The sequence below is a fragment of the Lissotriton vulgaris genome, chromosome 8 (assembly GCF_964263255.1).
Source record: "Lissotriton vulgaris chromosome 8, aLisVul1.2, whole genome shotgun sequence".
NCBI classification, from domain to species: Eukaryota; Metazoa; Chordata; class Amphibia; order Caudata; family Salamandridae; genus Lissotriton; species Lissotriton vulgaris.
Window position 1 is genome coordinate 429,967,731 of NC_141696.1, and position 17,173 is coordinate 429,984,903.

Here is a 17,173-nt window from a genome sequence, read left to right on the forward strand (position 1 = left end):
CGCTCCACCCGGATTCGCTATCTGCCCCAGGGCTAAGGCCGGCCGCTCCTCTACCCCTGCCTGTCCTAACGGAGCGCCTGAGCCCGATTTTGACCCCTCCCGCCGGAATCCCGGGGACATGAGCCATCTATAGCCTGGACGGCCGCCTGTGCATTGCCTTTGCACCCGGCCGCCCCGCTGTGCTCTGCCCCCAGGAGAGGCCGCGCCGCACTGAGAAGGGAGCCCCCTCGCTGTACCGTCGGTACTGAGGGCCCCCTGTGCTGCGTGTCACCCCCGGAGATCCTCCGCTGTCAGAAGGGATCCCAAAGTGCTCACCGGACCGAGTCGTGCTGCCTGTGCCGACTCGGCCCAACCCCCATCAAAGAAGAAGTGTTCGTGTGCTTTTGAAGTCACCCCGGGCTAGGGGCCCGCAACGTTTGTTTTCCCCTTTTTTGCTGCTCCTGCCTACAAGTGACCAAGGTACTGTACTTATCCCCCCGCGGTGCGAGCCGCTCTCCTAACCGGACTCGCACCGCTCTGCTCTGTGTGCCTGCCTGCAGCGCCTCTCCGCGAGCGCGCTCCAGACCCTCCCGCTGGAATCCTCTGACAGTCGGGAAGCCGTAGGCTGCAATCCGAGCCCCTGCCAGAGTGACTGGGGCTGCGCTGGGTTCTTCGGCCTTTCACCCTCCTTGGCAGCTCTGAGGTCGGCGCTCTCCCCCGTGTGGGTCCCGCAGACCAGGGGGGGCCGTACGCTCCCAGAGACCCGGCCGGGCCGAACGCGCCCCACGCGAGAAGCGTGAGACTTGGAAGGGGGTCGGGATTTTACCCGTCGGAGACGCCGCGAAGCGCTACAGAGTGCAGGACCGAGTCCCTAAGGTCCTAGAGGGGTGGAAAAGTGCACAATCTGGTCAGAAACGGCCAAGGAACTGAGAGAACTGTGCAGAAGGGAAAAGAGACTGAAAAAGAAACATTCAATCTACAACAAAGAACTGTTGGTGGAACATTTAAAAGAGAAGCTTGCCTATTAAACATCTGTGGTGCAACAAAAACGTTTTTTGGTCTTGTACTAAGTCTGAACTGCATAGAGATATATATTTTTACATAAAGAAGCGTATTTTTATATACTCACAGCCTGGTGTCCATTTGTGAGGGGGATTGGTGTATTTTACTGTGTGTGTGATTACAAATGCTTAACTGAATAACGCCTGAAGAATAGCCTTGGCTGCTCACGCCACGCACCTAGAGGGTGAGCAAGGGTAATTCTAATGGGTCATCCTTTGCCCTGACTTAGAGGAGAGGGTCCCTGCTTGTCACAAGTGCATACTTGCGCCAACCAGAGACCGCCAATTCTAACAGAAGTTATGAATTTTTTAAGTTTAAGGTAAAAACTAGCACTTAACAGATCAAAGCGCCAACCACGGACATCTAGCTGCGCAAGTCCGAGTCAAAGTAAAAATAATTGGCAGACTGAGGTGGATTGTGGATCGGATACAAAAGTGGATTGGGCCCGGTCTGCACTTACCTTCAGACTTCTAAGCAATTTCAGCAAAAATCTTCTAAGAAACTAAAGTTTCAGTGGGGTAGGGCTGCAGGAAGTGTCCAAGGAGAAGGCATTGTGGACAGGGAGCCACTGGACTAAGTCGAAGTGAAGATTACCACATTCTATCAGTTTGTTTTTTGGAAGTCAACATTTCCACCAAGATGAGGCTGTAACTGATAAGACCGGATACCCCTTCTACTAAAAACCACTGAACAGGATTTCCTGCTGTAGAGAAGACCACAGCAGGAGCTGATTTGAAGTCAGACCGAGCAGAGATGCACCTTGGGCAGACAGGCATGCAGGATGGTCCCGATCTCCTCTAGGTTCTCAGAGCAATGTTTTAACCCAAAAATTGTCAAAGTGCCGTGTTTTTGCTTTTGGCTACCAGGGCACTTTTAACACAAACTCAAGAGGCAGCAATTGGGGCTGGTTAGAACTAAGTCAGGCCGGGTCCAGGTCTGGGTTCAAGATGGTTGGTGTCTTTTCTGTCTCTGAGGCTCTGATCAGGAGGCCAGTCAAATAGCCCTTGGATTCACTTTGGCAGTCCTGGGTTTAGGAAGTGGAACAGGACTCAAGCAGCAGGGCAGGCCTCTGAGGGGTTTAGGGCAGGTTTTATGCAGTAGATTATTAATTCCTTCCTGATGCATCAAAGCAGTCCTCCGAGGTACTTAGCATGCCACAGTAGCAGGCATTCCTCAGAGTCCTTTCACAGGTCCAGAAAGTGTGAGGGTCCTATTTTTTATAACGTCTGTCTTCTTTGAAGTAGAGGATTCTAGAGAATCCCTTTGAAGTGCATGAAGTTTCTAACATCCACTGCCCTTGCTTTAGCCTTGCTGCTTTAACAATGAAGGGGTATGAAGTCCTTTCTGTGAAGGAAAGGGCACAGTCTATTGCCCCTCCATCCTGTCGTGATGGCCAGTTTAGGAACACCTAATCCCTTTATTGTGTGACTGCGTGGGAGGAATAAAGTCCAGCTGCCAAGTACACCCAGTCATGTGACCCAGGAACAGACCGCTGTTGCCAAATAGGGAGGGCAGGCGAATCCCAGCTTTCAAAAAGTGGCATTTTCAAACGTGTGACTTAAAATCCAAATTTACCATTAATGAGGATTTTAAATAAAAATTTCTCTGACACCAAACATGAAAGTCCTACCTGTTCCCAATCAAACATTAGCCCTTATTAAATGTAACACGGCAGCCCAATATTATCCTATGAGAGAGGTAGGGCACACAGAAGTGAAAAACAAATATAGAAGGTTTTACTTCCACGACATGTAAAACTTAAATGTACATGTCCAACCTTTTAAATACAATGCAGGCTGCCTAGGGCCTACTTTGGAGGTGACTGATATGTAATAAAAATGGAGTTTAAGGCTTGGCAAGGAGGTTATTTTGCAATGTCCAAATGTCAGTTTAAAACTGCATTCAGGCGGCAATGGCAGACCTGGGACATATTTTTAAGGAGCTACTTAAGTGGGTGACACAATATATGCTGCAGACCCACTAGTAGCATTTAATTTACAGGCCCTGGGAATATGGTATACCACTTTACTAGGGACTTTTTAAATATGCCAATCAGGAGTACAGCAATTCTACTATGTTTTAGGGAGTGAGCACAAGCACTCTGTGCACCTTATCACTGCTAACCAGTGCTAGATTGCTTTAGCCAACATAAAACAAATTCAGCAAAAATATGAGGGGTGTTGTCAAAAGGTTTGTGGGTGACTCGGCAGAGAGGCCAATCCAACAGCGGCACACTTTGGTGGACCCCAGTGTTTGGCCTAAAGGGCACCTCAATAGGAGTTCCAGTAATATCTTGTAACAAAACTTTGGACATGAAGGCTTCAGTACTGGGCTTGACATTAATCTCAAGATTTTCACAAGTGGGGTGTGCACCTGACTGCTTTTCCCACCGACTAGAAGAGAAAAAAGGAACTGGAAAATGCATACCTGAAAATAATATTTACTACCCTTTCGCTTCTGTCCTTGAAATCCTTTGGTGGTTACAGACTTTGAAGATAGCTTTCACCAATAAATATTTTTTCTAAGTGTTTCCCAAGAAAAACACTGACATGAAGTGAGGATGTAAATGGTGTGGTCAGGTCCCAAGCATAGGAAGCACACTGGTGATGGTCAACATTTGAAAATTCAACTACTAAAAGCAATGACCCTCTCATAGGCAGAAGCTCCAGAGTAAGGAAGTTTATCCGCCTTAAGAAACTGGCCATGAAAAAAACTGTGAAGTGCTTAAGAACAAAAAAGGGAAAAAAGAGGAAGCTCAATTAGTTATCTGAAAAGCCATTGCTGGATTTGGACCAGACACTTCTGGAAAATAGACTGGTGTTTGTTGAATAGTGTATGAGATTTTAGCCAAGTTTACCAAATTGCTTTCATATTATGCAAAAAGGGTTCGAGTCCATTTCCCCACTGGCATTAAGATCTCATCAGTGCTATTTTAAACATTATATTTCAGGAAAGATTATGTGAACATAATATTTTTTCTCTTGTCAACATATTTGATTACTACAAGGAAAACAATGACTAAGTAATGATAATGTTCTAAAAATTGCAACAGTTGATCATATATACAAATTAAGTAGGTGGGTTTTCCAATCAAAATTAAACTTCAATATCACAAGAGAAGTTTTAAGTGGCATACAGTACCTAGTGGGAGTTCTTTTATCCTCTTCAGATATCAAAAACCATACAAAATCAACATAATTAATTTTGCCTTCTTTTAGTGCCTTCTTGCCCCTTCAAAAGAATCAGAAATTAAAGATTAATCATTTCAAGCAATAGTGTACTGAAATCACCAGCAAAATTCACCAGAGTAAAGTAAAATAGAGACAATATCGCTTAATACAAAGGTTAAGCGATGAGATGGTTACTTATCAAAACGTATCCAAACATCCCATGTATATGGTAGGCATTATTAGGCACTATAATTCAGGTGATTGTTTTGGAGCAGACTAACTACTCACCTCTTTATGATTACTAACAGAGCCCAAGTTGTCCTTGTCATCAAGAAAAGTTAATGTAAAACTCTGAGCACCTTGCTGGGCAAACCTCCTTTCCCATTTCAGACACTGAAGTATGAATTCCTGGGTACTCTGCTTAAGGATCAGTAACATGCCACTTTGAGATTAAACATTTGAAGAAGCCATGGAAAGGCTTATACATATTTGTCGTACAGTTATATATTTCAAAAGTGTTTCACACAATATTATGCACAGATGAGATTGCTAAATAATTTCCAATATAAAAATACAAACCTGTCAAAATGATTTCCTTTAGAAACTGTTCAGTTATGACACACTGCCCATTAAAACACTGGCTTTATCAAAGAACTGGGATTCTAACAATATGAAAAGGCTGTTAGTGCACAGCTACTATTACAAAGAAAGCAGACCTTTCTAACTTATTTTTAAAAGGAAGAGGATTCCATAGCTTAATGGCAGGACCATATTCAGGTTCTTCTCTTCATTAAGAGTTCTATAAAGAGTGGATCTTGCACACTTGATATAATATACTAACAAAATACAAAATGAATACAGTAAGCATAAATTGGAATAGAAAAGGCAAACTTGTTGATTTTCAGGATAAAGGAAGAAAGCTGCTGCTGCTGAAAAGGACCCCTGCAACAAATGGATTCATTTTATTTTTGCTCTCTTTAAGTGAGGGGTAGACTACCTGCATTTTATGCCAAATATAGAGCATGAATGAGAATATGATCTTCATAATGGGACAGCCGAGTAGAGCTTTAATGTAATATTCGAATGCAGGGGGAAATGGTGTCCAAAGTCAACATCAAGCCAACATTATCTTATTTTTTAGGTTCCCATCAATATATGGGTGGCAGCATGGAACGTTGATTTCAAAGAGTTCAAGGCAAACCTTTGCACTAAACTTTACTGGGCAGATCTAAATTTGTACACACGATTGAAGAGTGATAGCACGACGACTGGAACGCTTTGAGCTGTGGTAGCACTTAATGACACACACAAATCCAGGTAACACTCTAAAGATCTAGGAAGAGGCACAAGCCTAAAAAGTGAATCCCATATACCGCCAAGGCAATATCCTATAATTAGTTAGAAGACTTACTAGATGAAAGCAGTCTATCTTAAACTCCAAAGTCACATCAGTGCTAAAATCTCCCGCATGACTACCTGTCTGTCCTTAGCTCATGCAGCAGCAGCACCAGGACACATCTACCTTACACATTACAGATGATGCCTTCTTGACCACTGATAAAGATGACCCCTGCCTTCTGATATTGATGGACCTCTCCGCTGCCTTTGAAACAGTCAACCATCCCACCCTGATACATACCCTAATGTCCTGAATAGGATTCACTGGCAATTCCCTTCACTGGTTCTCCTCCTACCATTCCAACCAACACCAGTTTGTTCACATGGGCACTTTCAGCTCACAAAAGATACCTATCACCTGTGGAGTCTCTCAGGGTTCCATACTGTCCCTTGTCATCTTTAGCCTTTACATGGATCCACTTGGTGCTTTACTCACAGATAATAGCATTAAGATTCACCAATAAGCTGATAATACACAGCTCTCTGAGAGTCTACTCTACTACATCCAACGCCCAAGCACTGCTTGCACATCATCCAGACCTGGATGTCCCGTGCCAACTGGAAGCTCAACCCAATCAATACAGAAATCCTGTTATTTTCCAAGATCCAGTACAAACCTGGACTAATGACATCAACTATGACAACTTCGAACTCCAATTGTCACAGAATGCCACGTCCCTTGAATTTGTCCTGGACACTAACCTAACCGTGAAGAACATTTTGTCCAAAAAAAAGCCCACAAAGTTAGCCAAATGTTTCCTCCAGAAAGCAACTTAAGAACTGCTGTTCAAGGTGTTGCACTCTCGCATATGGAAGGTGGCAATGCCCTACTTAATGGTCTCCTAGACTCCACAGTGGCAACCCTTAAAGACACTGTACAGACCACAGCATGTCTCCTAGGGTCTGAAGAAATATGATAACATCTGCTGGAACTCCATTGGCTCCCATTGCCAGCCTGTACAATCTACTAAACCACTTGCATCATTTATAGAGCAATCATGGCCAGCATTCCAACTTATCTTGCAGACAAGCTCACTATCTCTGGAGGTTCTCAGCACACCCCTAGCCGGGGCACAATCGGACTGCAAACTAACAAGTGTGAAAAAGAGAAAAACAAGACGGCAGGCCTTTTCCATCTATGCACCCAGGGTCTGGAACAGCATCTCTGCATCCCTCAGAACCGCCCCAGAGCTGCCCCAATTTAGGAAAGAGTTGTAGGCTCATCTGTTTGAAGAACATTACATCACAATGCATTAACCGTCCACAACCCTGCTTCCTCCCCTATTACTCATTCACTTTATGCTCGCCTTTGACCATATACAGAGCTACACTGCCTTTATGCTAGGTTCGTTCTATAGAACTACTATATACATGAATAACTCCAAAGCAAAGTTTGTGAGACTGCACTTCAGGACATCTGACATCAATGTCTCACTCACAGTGAAGGGCTTGTCAACAACACATTTGCTGGATGAGGATGCCTCACCTGGCAGTCCTCAATGGTTCCATGCATAAGATAAAAGTTGTGGGGAATTAAATGGGTTTCACTTTACTGCTTAAGGCCTAAACCACTCTCTGGAGCAGGATATTTGGTAAGAAAAGCAGGATCACTAGGAGCCATCCTGTACCGCTTGACCACCTGCCGATTTACTGGTAGACAGGAAAAGGGATCTGACCAAGCAGGCCATCAAGATATCAGTTAGTAGCGGGTTACAACAGAGCAGGGATCCAAATTAGATAGCCCAAGCTGCAATATTTCTGTGAGGATGTATGTTTTGGTCTCGACTGAAGCAAGCTGCAACCTCAGCTGTCCCCAGACCACTACTGCAAAGGCAGCGCTTTTTTCCAGTGATGACCTAAGTGGTAAGTCCAGCTCTGCCTCAGGAGAGGTGGCAAGACCACTGGCCTCTTATAAATCGGTATCAGTACCGGGACCCTCGTCTGGTGGCTTTTATGTGGAAGTGACCAGCGCAAGTTGTGGAGCTGGAGAGGAAGACTGTACAGGTGTTGGTAATGAGCCCAAAACTGGTTTCAAAAGGGTCAGAAGTGCCAAATACTGGTTTCAAGGTGTCAAATGGCACAGAGACCGGATACCCCTCTGGTAACCTGATGAAAGCAGTACTTGCACAAAGGCTGAAACTACATCTTGTGCTTGGTGATATAGAGTTTCACATACCAGACCCAGGTCTCATCTAGGTGTATGAGGACACACTGGTCGCACTGATCAGTCGTGGCCCGAGCTCAGGCACCAGAGACACACCATGAGCAGGTCCATGACCAACATCTTTTTTATAAAGTCTCAGAACAGTTTGAAACTTTTGTTTTGGTTGGGGACTTTTTTCCCCAGCACACTGGATTTTGTTTTTATAAGTTGTTGGAAGACGGACGATATTACAAGCGAAGCTCCAGATTTGCGTCAGCAGGCAAAAAAAGAAAGGAATTTACAGCAGAGCTCAGGGGTAGCAATTATATTGGATTAAGCACCATCATGGGGCAGTACAAAGCCAACATGGAGCTGCAAAGCGCTACCTAGTGGCACGTGGAGTACTGCTGATTAAAAGTGTTTCAGTTCCTGTCTGCTGCCTGGGTGGTAGGCTAAAGTGAGGAACCAGCAGTTAGAAGTGTCCATCAGAATGTATCACTTTGGACAGTTTCCAAAACGACCACCACGCTTTCAAACATGCGAATCAAGATATTTTGGTAAATAGTATCATAATCTACATCAGCTCATGGTACTGCCTTCAAAAGGTCTTCAAAGACGGGTTTCCATTTGTCTTAAACGTGTTCAGTGAAAATGTAATTGCCTCAGGCAGTCCCAGAGTTGTCTGCTCATTTCACGTACTAACAGACACAAATGATTCAACAGGTTGTAATTGGCCGCTATTTGCAAGGGTCTCTGGATCACCAGTCAGCTTTCTTTAACAGAGGGAGGACTGCTTGCTTGATGCATCAGGGACTATTTAATTAAGGATGGATGCATTCACAGCACTGGTAAAGTCTATGGAGAATGTGCCTTAATGTACACTATGGGGAAGCCTTACTGCCGAGTTATACACCGATCTTGAAAGCAAGCCTTGTCAGTTATTTATTTATAGTTTTGTATAGCGAGAACCTAACCTACACATGTATCACAGTGCTTTACAGCAACTAAACAAAATGCGTGTTACGCAGTAAGAATATACATTGAAAAGGTGTGGGTCAAGTTTTCAGAACTTTACAGACAGACAAAGGAAATATGTACAAGATAAAGATATGTGGGAGTGGGAGGCAAAAGGTTTGAGTAGAGGGACTGTCCATCGTACGGGGATTAATAAGGAGTGTGTGGTAAGGAGCAAGACTAGGGACCATCTTCAATAAGAGCATGGTGGAATCTGATCAGTGCTGAGCTTTCAGGACGTTGCTTGAATTCACAGCAGATTCTTCTCCACCTTTGGAGAGTGACCAAGTGGGTATAGCCAGCTGGAGGTGAATCATGACTTGAAGTACTGAGCAAAGCTAAAGTGTTTAAGTTATATTCTGAAAATTAAATCGGAGGGATTGGTTCTTATGGCAAGAGCAGTAAAGCTCCAGATATTGGATGAACTGCACAAGAAGGAAAGGTTCATAGTGTGGGATTTTTTAAAGAAAGGGGTTTCAGGGCAAAGAAAGTATACACTTTTGAGTTGCAGGGGAAGAATGTTTGAGTTCCACTGCGTATAGTAGTGTGGGTGATGCAAACAAGTTTAAATTAACGTCTGGTTTCAATTGGTAGCCATTTGAGGGTGACTAGCAGGGGAGAGGTGAGATTACATTTGCAGGTACCCGAAACCACGTAGGATGTCAAAATGAGAGTTTTGGGAATGCCAGTCAGTAATGTGTTTCCGTAGTCAGGTTTTATGACTATTGTAATATAGGCTTGTAGTTTTCAGTAGAAAAACATTTTATTTTTTTGGAGGAGTCATATTTGACGATGTGCGCTGTTCGCTAGGACATTGGCCTTGGTGTGAAAATTTAGATTGTTGTCTAGGCAGACGCCATGGGATTTCAGAGTATCAACTATGGTAGGTTTGCAGTCAAGAATGTGTAATGCATCTAACCAGGTTTAAGTAGGGGTGATGTTGATATGCAGAGAGATCTAAATGAATTCAGTTTAAGTTTTCTGAGGGATAAGTTTGAAGTGATGTTGGACCATCCAAGGTTGTATCTTCTTCATTCTTTTTCCCAGTGCAGCTATGTCATTAGGGGAGACAAATGATATGCAGAGTTGAGGGTCATCTGCGTATAAGTGGGAAAAAGATTGATTTACTCAGGAGGGTGCTCGGACACTCTATGTAAAAGTTGAAAAGGATGGGTGAACGGATGGATCCTTGGAGTACTCCTTGTTCCAGTGATCGGGGGTTAAGATGTTATTTGCCAGTTTTACTTTAGTTTGCCATTGTCAGTTTGAGAGGTATGATTCAAAACCTGATACAACCAAGCTCTCTAGACCCATTTGTTCATTCAGGATCTTTTGTAGAGAAACATGGTTTACAGTGTCAAATGCCGTTGACAAGCCCAAGAGAAATAACAGGATGGATTCACCTTGTGTTTAAGACGACAAGAGCGTCATCCATTATTTGAGGAATAGACTACCGACAAAATTGAATCCCGATTGGGGACGACTGAGTAGGAAACTGTATCAGATTTATGTTTTCAACTTGATTCTCTATACAGTGATAGCCTCATTTATCCCCTTGTTTTGTAGTAATTTCTAAGCGGTATTTTACATCATAGCACATATAAGCATTTTAGTTTCCTGTCTTGGTTTACTGAGTATTCGTTTTTTTAATAACACTTTTTTTTGCTTTTATGATAAATCAACATAAACAATACAAACATCAACCTTAAGCCATGGGGGCTACAATATAAGTATTAGTAATGAAATCACTGACTTTGCTCTTTTCTTTGTTATGGATTGATTATATTTTTTTTAATTTTTCAGTTATTGAAACTATTGAAACTTTTTTTTTTAAAGAGTATTTGGATTTCTCTCATTTATTTGTATCTGATTCGAGGCATAAGCACTTCAGAACTTCATAATGGGTGTTGTTTAAAGAGTATGGGTTGTAATCCACATTGGAAAGATGGAAGTGAATAATCAAATGTTTTGAAAACCATTAGGATTGCTCTTTTTGTGTGTAATTTGATGAGTGGAATACCAGCTGTATGTCTACATTTCCACATATGTCTCCTCTTTTAATTTATGTTGAAAATCTTATTGCTCAGTGGCAGCATGTCAAACAGGTTTGTAGGTGTTAAACCTCCACTGCACTCCCTTTGCTTCATCTGACATTCACTTCACTATTGGTATACTGAAGGCACTTTACTATTTCCTTGTCTACTGAGTTGCACCATAGCTTCTCCGAAAGAATCATTAAAAAAAATACTACTAGTATAATTTAGAATTTTGGTTAAAAAATACTAAAAAATGTGTACATTTAAATTAACGTACTTTAGTTTAATTTGTAGTTAGAGCTAATACTACTGTAATAAAGTGAAAAATAATGTAAAGTGTTAGATCAGAATAAGGTTTATATTTCAATTATTACACTTCAATACCATTTACAGTTAGGTTAAAATAACTGAACATCAACAAGGATTTGCTTTAAGGCTAGAAAAGGTTACTAATTCTAATTAAGGTTAGAGTATGAATAAATTGTAAAAAAAATACCAATGGAAATAATTATAACAGTTGACTAGTATTAATATTTTAATATTGTTATTACCTTTTAAACATTCAAAAAATAGATGTTGGGTGAAAATTAGCATTGATTATAATCAAATATTTAAATATATGCAATTTAAATTGGGGGGTAATTTTGAGTTATAATACACAACAGAGTATTCCTTTAATTAGGTCACTCCAAATATAATTTATTTCAAGTTAGGGTTAGGTTTAAACACATTTAATGTAATCAAATTAAATTAAAATTATTGCAAACCTTAGGGGGGAGAAAGGAAGGCAAGAGTTTAAAGGGAAACATAAGGCTATTTTAATGTTATCAATAGGGAGGCAAAGTGAAGACAGAATGTAAAGGTTAGAAAGAAAAGGCATGGCGAATACAAGTAAAAAAGCAGTCAAACGAAGAGTTAAAAGCGGCTCTAGTGATTTATAGTATATAGAACATAGATGTTTATTGATACATTTGCAGGTGCTGAGTACAGTGGGTGCTAAAGTCAGTTTTATGAATAGACTCTTCATTCCACAGCTGGGTACTGGAAAAAGTAATCATCTGTGTTAAGATCTAGACTATTTCTCCAAAGTAGTCCTCATTTGGGGTTCAGTCAGAGGTGTACCCTCAGTGTTTTCTTTATTGGAAAGTGTAAAGCTTTTAGGGGTTGTCCACAACACACTGGTGGTCTACTTCTATCAGATGACTGATCTTTGCCTTTGCAATATCTCAGGGGTGACTGTATGTTTTATTTCCAGGGTGTCGATAGATGGTCTAGGGGTGACATTTGTGTTGGCCTCTAGTGAGGGGGTTTGCTTTACTGATTTACGTTCTCATTAGTGTGGTGCTGTTCAGCTTTTATATTTTGATGGATAATTGTTGAGGGTTAATTGAGAGTGTTGGATATGGTGAGGGTTGGTTTGTGTTTTGTTTATTTCACAGGGTTGCTTTCTCTATGTTAACACAATGTGGACACCTCTGTGGAGGGTTCAGGGGGAGAACAAGAACCTGCTAATAATGGCCTTCGTTTCACCTTTTTACAGTAACGCTAATTCCTAGTATGACACAAGGCACAAGATGTAAACTTCATTGTAATATTTAGGTTTCGTAGCCATGCGCACAACCGCAGACCATTACAGAAAACAAAACAAGTCTTACCTTGTTACTGCTCCTGAGAATATTCTCTCTAGCATCCTATTGGATATAGCTGTGGGTGAAAAAAGTGCAAAGAACACTTAATTCAACACAATGAGTGACGGAAATTTAACACGGTTAGATCATGAATATGTAAATACTCACAGCTGGTTTTATTTGCATGTGCTACAATGCTTAAAATACCTAACCCATACCCAATGTCTACTCACAGAATGTAATAACATTAAAGTACTACTAATAAACACTATAATGTTCCATAGCTCTTAAAAAATACAGGAGTACTGTGGTACCAATGGCCCAATTTTTTAAAAACATGTTTACCTCTGAGGCAGTCCTTGTAATCCCCCTCATTCTTCCTCCAAAAGTGACGGAGGATCAGAGCGTCCCTACCTTTTCCCCTTATACACCTTACAAAAACACTTCTAAGAACATGAGGAATACATCAATCCTGCAGTACAGATATGATTAAAGGGAAAAAAAGCTCCCCTAATTGTTGGTACTACAGGACTCCCCAGGGACCAACTGCCCTTATATAAGTAACTTTTAAACCATTCATGCACACCCCAAGCACCTCCATTAAACGTTAAATTTCTCAATAACTGCTGAACGGATTTACACCACATCACAAGAAAGCATGCTTTTTGAGTAAAGTTCTGCAAAATTTGGTGTAATTCTGCTAAGCTGTTTTTTTCCGCATCACCTAGCAAAGTTTCCTATGGGAATTATCATGGGAAGCAATGTTTTGCTCACTCCCTCCTTTAGTTTGACACATAAGTACAAATCTTTCCATGAAGAAGCTGAGGCGGATGAACTTTGTCTTGGAATGGTTTGTGCACATTGGTTAAACGGCGCCAAAGGTATTAGCAAAACCCCAAAATTATTTTGCATGGAAAGTTTGTACTACCTATAACTAAATAGTGGTGACTTGCCACTGAGTAATATACACATGTGTGTGTACATACAAACATATACATATATACACACATACATGAGCAGAGAATAATATTTTTGTGTATATATAAATATATATTTCTAAAGATGGATATATATAGTCAGTGCTATAACCACAGTTAAATTATAGCTCTGCCATACTCAGTACACTATTTTGCCTAAGGCAGGTGAACAAAAAAAAATATTTTACCAAGACCAAAATGTGGTGGAAGCATCAATTATAGTGTACACATTGTTTGTCGTATACCATAACGGAAAGTTTCAGCTGTTTTAGTGGCTTAACTAACTGTGCTTTTTTCAACAAAGTTGTTTTAAGATGCACTGTATCCAATGTTTCACTTGCATGGCCTTCAGCAGGGGACAAACGCTCACTGCTTGTGCAGCGGCTTAGGACCCAGGATCCTCATTCTGCCCGGTCTTCACATTTTCTTTCAAAGATACCTGCAGTGAAGTACTTACTTTTAAGGTGTACTTGAAAATTGCAATTTCACATAAATCTGTTTGCTTAGTAAAATGGCGTCAGAAAAAATGTGGCTGCATACTTGTTAATTTTTGCAAAACGTGTATGTTCACTAATGGCTCTCTTTCCATTTATTGTTCCATTTTTCTCCTGAGCATGATTCTCACAAATTATTCAAATTGAAGCCTGAATCGTATCTCCTAATAATGTAAATGTAACTGACATAACTTACATATTTACTTTTCATGAGTTTAAATAATTAAGCTATTTAAGTCTTCGATGACCACCCTGCACTAACCTTTTTTATTTCAGTGGAGAGAAACGTTTCCTTAATGGAGCTTTAATGGAGAGAGAGGGAGAGAGAGGGAGCGAGAGAGAGGGAGCGAGAGAGAGCGAGAGAGAGAGAGAGAGAGAGAGAGAGAGAGCGAGAGAGAGACCTCTCTCTGCCACTGGGTAGTTATAGGTAGGTCAGTATCTCCATCGAAAATGACTTCTTGTTTTGCTTATAACTTTGGCAACGTTTGACGGATCTTCACAAAACTTTCCAAAAAAGTGCCCTTATTTTGCCTAATTTGTGCACTGAAAGTTTTGGGGTGATGCGCCAAGCTGGGACCGAGAAAAGGTGGAGTGGGAACGCAAAATGCCTGTGTATTATTAGTAGAATTTAAGAATCACTACTGCAAAAACTGCTGAACACAGTAGCGCAGGCCAGGAAGGGATGTCTGCTCCGAGCTGGCGGAAGGTTTAAAAATGCTCTCGCCAGATGGGAACAGATTTCTGTTTCCCTGGCTGTACTTCTGCGGAGGGAGTATGCAAAGACAGCTGCTCCCTATGGACAGAAGCAATGCTGACTCCGGTACCATGCAGGGAGTCGGCTGGGGCTCCTCCCGCAGCCTCCAACTAGTGACTTGTGGGTGCCCCGGGTGGGCACCAGGGCATCCACCTCTGGCACCAGGTGAAGGTGTCTTCGGGACCTGAAAGGCTCGGGAGGGAGGCCGCACACATCCCTCCCCTTAATAATGCAATTCAGCCCTGGGGATGAGGGAATGTGCAGCCCTTACCCCTTAATAGTGACATTCGGCCCCGGGATGTGGTCCCCGGGGCCTAATATGGCTAGGGGAGGGGAGCCTAAGGCTGCCCTTCATTTAATATAATTTGGCCACAGGGGGTGTGGGTCTCTGGGGCCTAGTAAGGGTTGGAGAGGGAGGACACATGGCCACCTCCCCTTAATAATAGAATTCGGCCCTTGGGGATAGGATACCAGGTGCCTCAAGTTTTGAAGTGGGGTCCACGCACCTCCTCACCTATTATTAGTGGTTGGCCATGGGGAATAAGGGCACCAGGCACTCTTAAGGCTCGGGGAGGGGAGCATGCACCCCCTACCCGATAGGTAATTTAGGGCCCTGGGGCCCATGTGTACCATCACCTAATATACATTTGTTTGGCCCTGGGGAAGAGGACCCAGGGCCTATTTGGGCTCAGGGAGGGGGACCACACCCCCCTCCCCTAATATAAATATGTTTGGCCTGGGAGGTGGGATCCCCAGGGCCTCTTAATGCTCGTGTTAACAGGTATTCTATTAATAGTGTTTATGGAAAATGTTTTATCACCTACTCACCCCAAAAGCAAAGAAACCTGTGAGTAGTTTAAACAAAAAAAAACAGAAAAGTTGATTGCTTGCACACCAACACTATGACCATCAAAAACAGTTGACATGTGAGGCATGTTCCCTGTAATATAAATCCTCCCTGTTACTAAGACTTCATACTGCCAAGGTTGATGATTTTCCTCTTAGCTTAATTTCCGTAAAGCAAAAGTGCAGAGGAGCTGCCCTCCTAGTGACAAGTGAATAGTTCTTTCACTTATGCAACACTATGGAAAACCCAGGGCAGACCCACTCCTTATACAGATGTTTATTTCTTATTATATATAAACAACGCTACTGCTACTGGCTTAGGTGAGGTAAACAGCTTGCACCCACAAATATTTATGTCAAGCTAAAGAGTATAACCTTGCAATGAGAATTTTGATCACAAAAAAAAAATCATATCAATAAAACATTTATAAATGTGTGGCACTACTGCTGTGTTGATGTATTTTCTAATTTCTGTCATGAGGATAATGACAATTATATGGTCAGCAGCTCTACAGTGAACAACCAGTCTCTCAGTGAGGGGAAATTGTGTATTTCTGGCATCGAAACCTAGTTTAACAAGGGGTCGCTGTGTCATTTTAGGACTAAGCAACACAGAGACACACATTCAGTACATTTTGTTATGTTGCGACCTTTTTTAACCAGGTTGTCTTACCAGGAGTAAATTATGAAAGCCTTTATGTGCATACCAGGCAATGTCAACTTGAGCAAGGAACAGAATGAAATAGTGAATAATTTCCTTTTAAAATGATGTTCAAAAGTTAGTGCCAGCCAAGTTGGTGCCCAATGGGAATTGGATCCAGAGAGTTGGGCCATTCACAGAGATCTCGCACAAGGAAGGCTGATGAAAGTTGGGCTGGGAACTGAAAGGCAAGGCATGGTCCTGAGAAGAAAAGTAGTCTGACAAGACAGCAATAAACAATGCCAGTAAATACTCTGCACTCGACACTGACATGCACTCGTAAACAAGAATTAAGTTGATTGTTCGCTTGCTGGCAGCTAGCACTGTTTTCCCTGTCTTATGTTTTTCTCACTGTCAGCGCGGGGACACGCCGGTGCGCGTAACTCAGCGCTCTACAAATGCCCCTATTATTATTATTATTATTATTAGCCAGAGCAGCTGGATAAGAGTAACTGGAATACAGCATGATTTCCTAAGACCCGGACCAAATGAGCAGCAGCAGCTAACAATTGTTGACTATTGTCACTGCTACACAAAACTGGATTTTGTTATTTGAGATGCTGTTGTGGGACATCTAAAACAATCTGTGGTGTGTCGCGTGATGTTAGAGATGTCATTCACATTGTTGCTGCAGCTCAGCTCAGCTCTGCCAAGTATTCAAATTTCACTTGGCACCACCTTGAAGAGCCAAGCACAAATAAGGGAGCCACAGAGAAGGCCAATCTGGACATTTTCTCACTGGCCCAAGAAGATTCTGCGAACTTTCTCTAAGCTCCTTCAGCTTTCTTCTAGTTATTTATAAAGACTGTCACCATGTGATGGGGGATTAGTGTCTAGTTTAGTTTGTCATTTGAAGAGTAAAACACAACCTCCGCCTTTTACAAAACCCTTCACCAAACTTTCATGGCAAGAAGGAGCTCGACAACAAATTGTTTATCATCAAGAACATCAGGAGGAGAGGGTAATCTGGTA

General features: G+C 42.1%; 1 protein-coding gene across 1 annotated transcript in view; it reads right to left on the reverse strand.

The window, feature by feature from the left end:
- The window catches only part of PPP2R3B (protein phosphatase 2 regulatory subunit B''beta), a 392,957-nt gene that overhangs the window by 85,150 nt on the left and 290,634 nt on the right, over nt 1–17,173 (reverse strand). Inside the window, exons 8-9 of the mRNA XM_086934207.1 lie at nt 12,458–12,506; nt 4,183–4,272 (exon numbers count right to left, since the gene is read on the reverse strand). Coding sequence (XP_086790333.1) covers nt 4,183–4,272; nt 12,458–12,506 — 139 coding nt within the window. The remainder of the gene's footprint in view (nt 1–4,182; nt 4,273–12,457; nt 12,507–17,173) is intronic.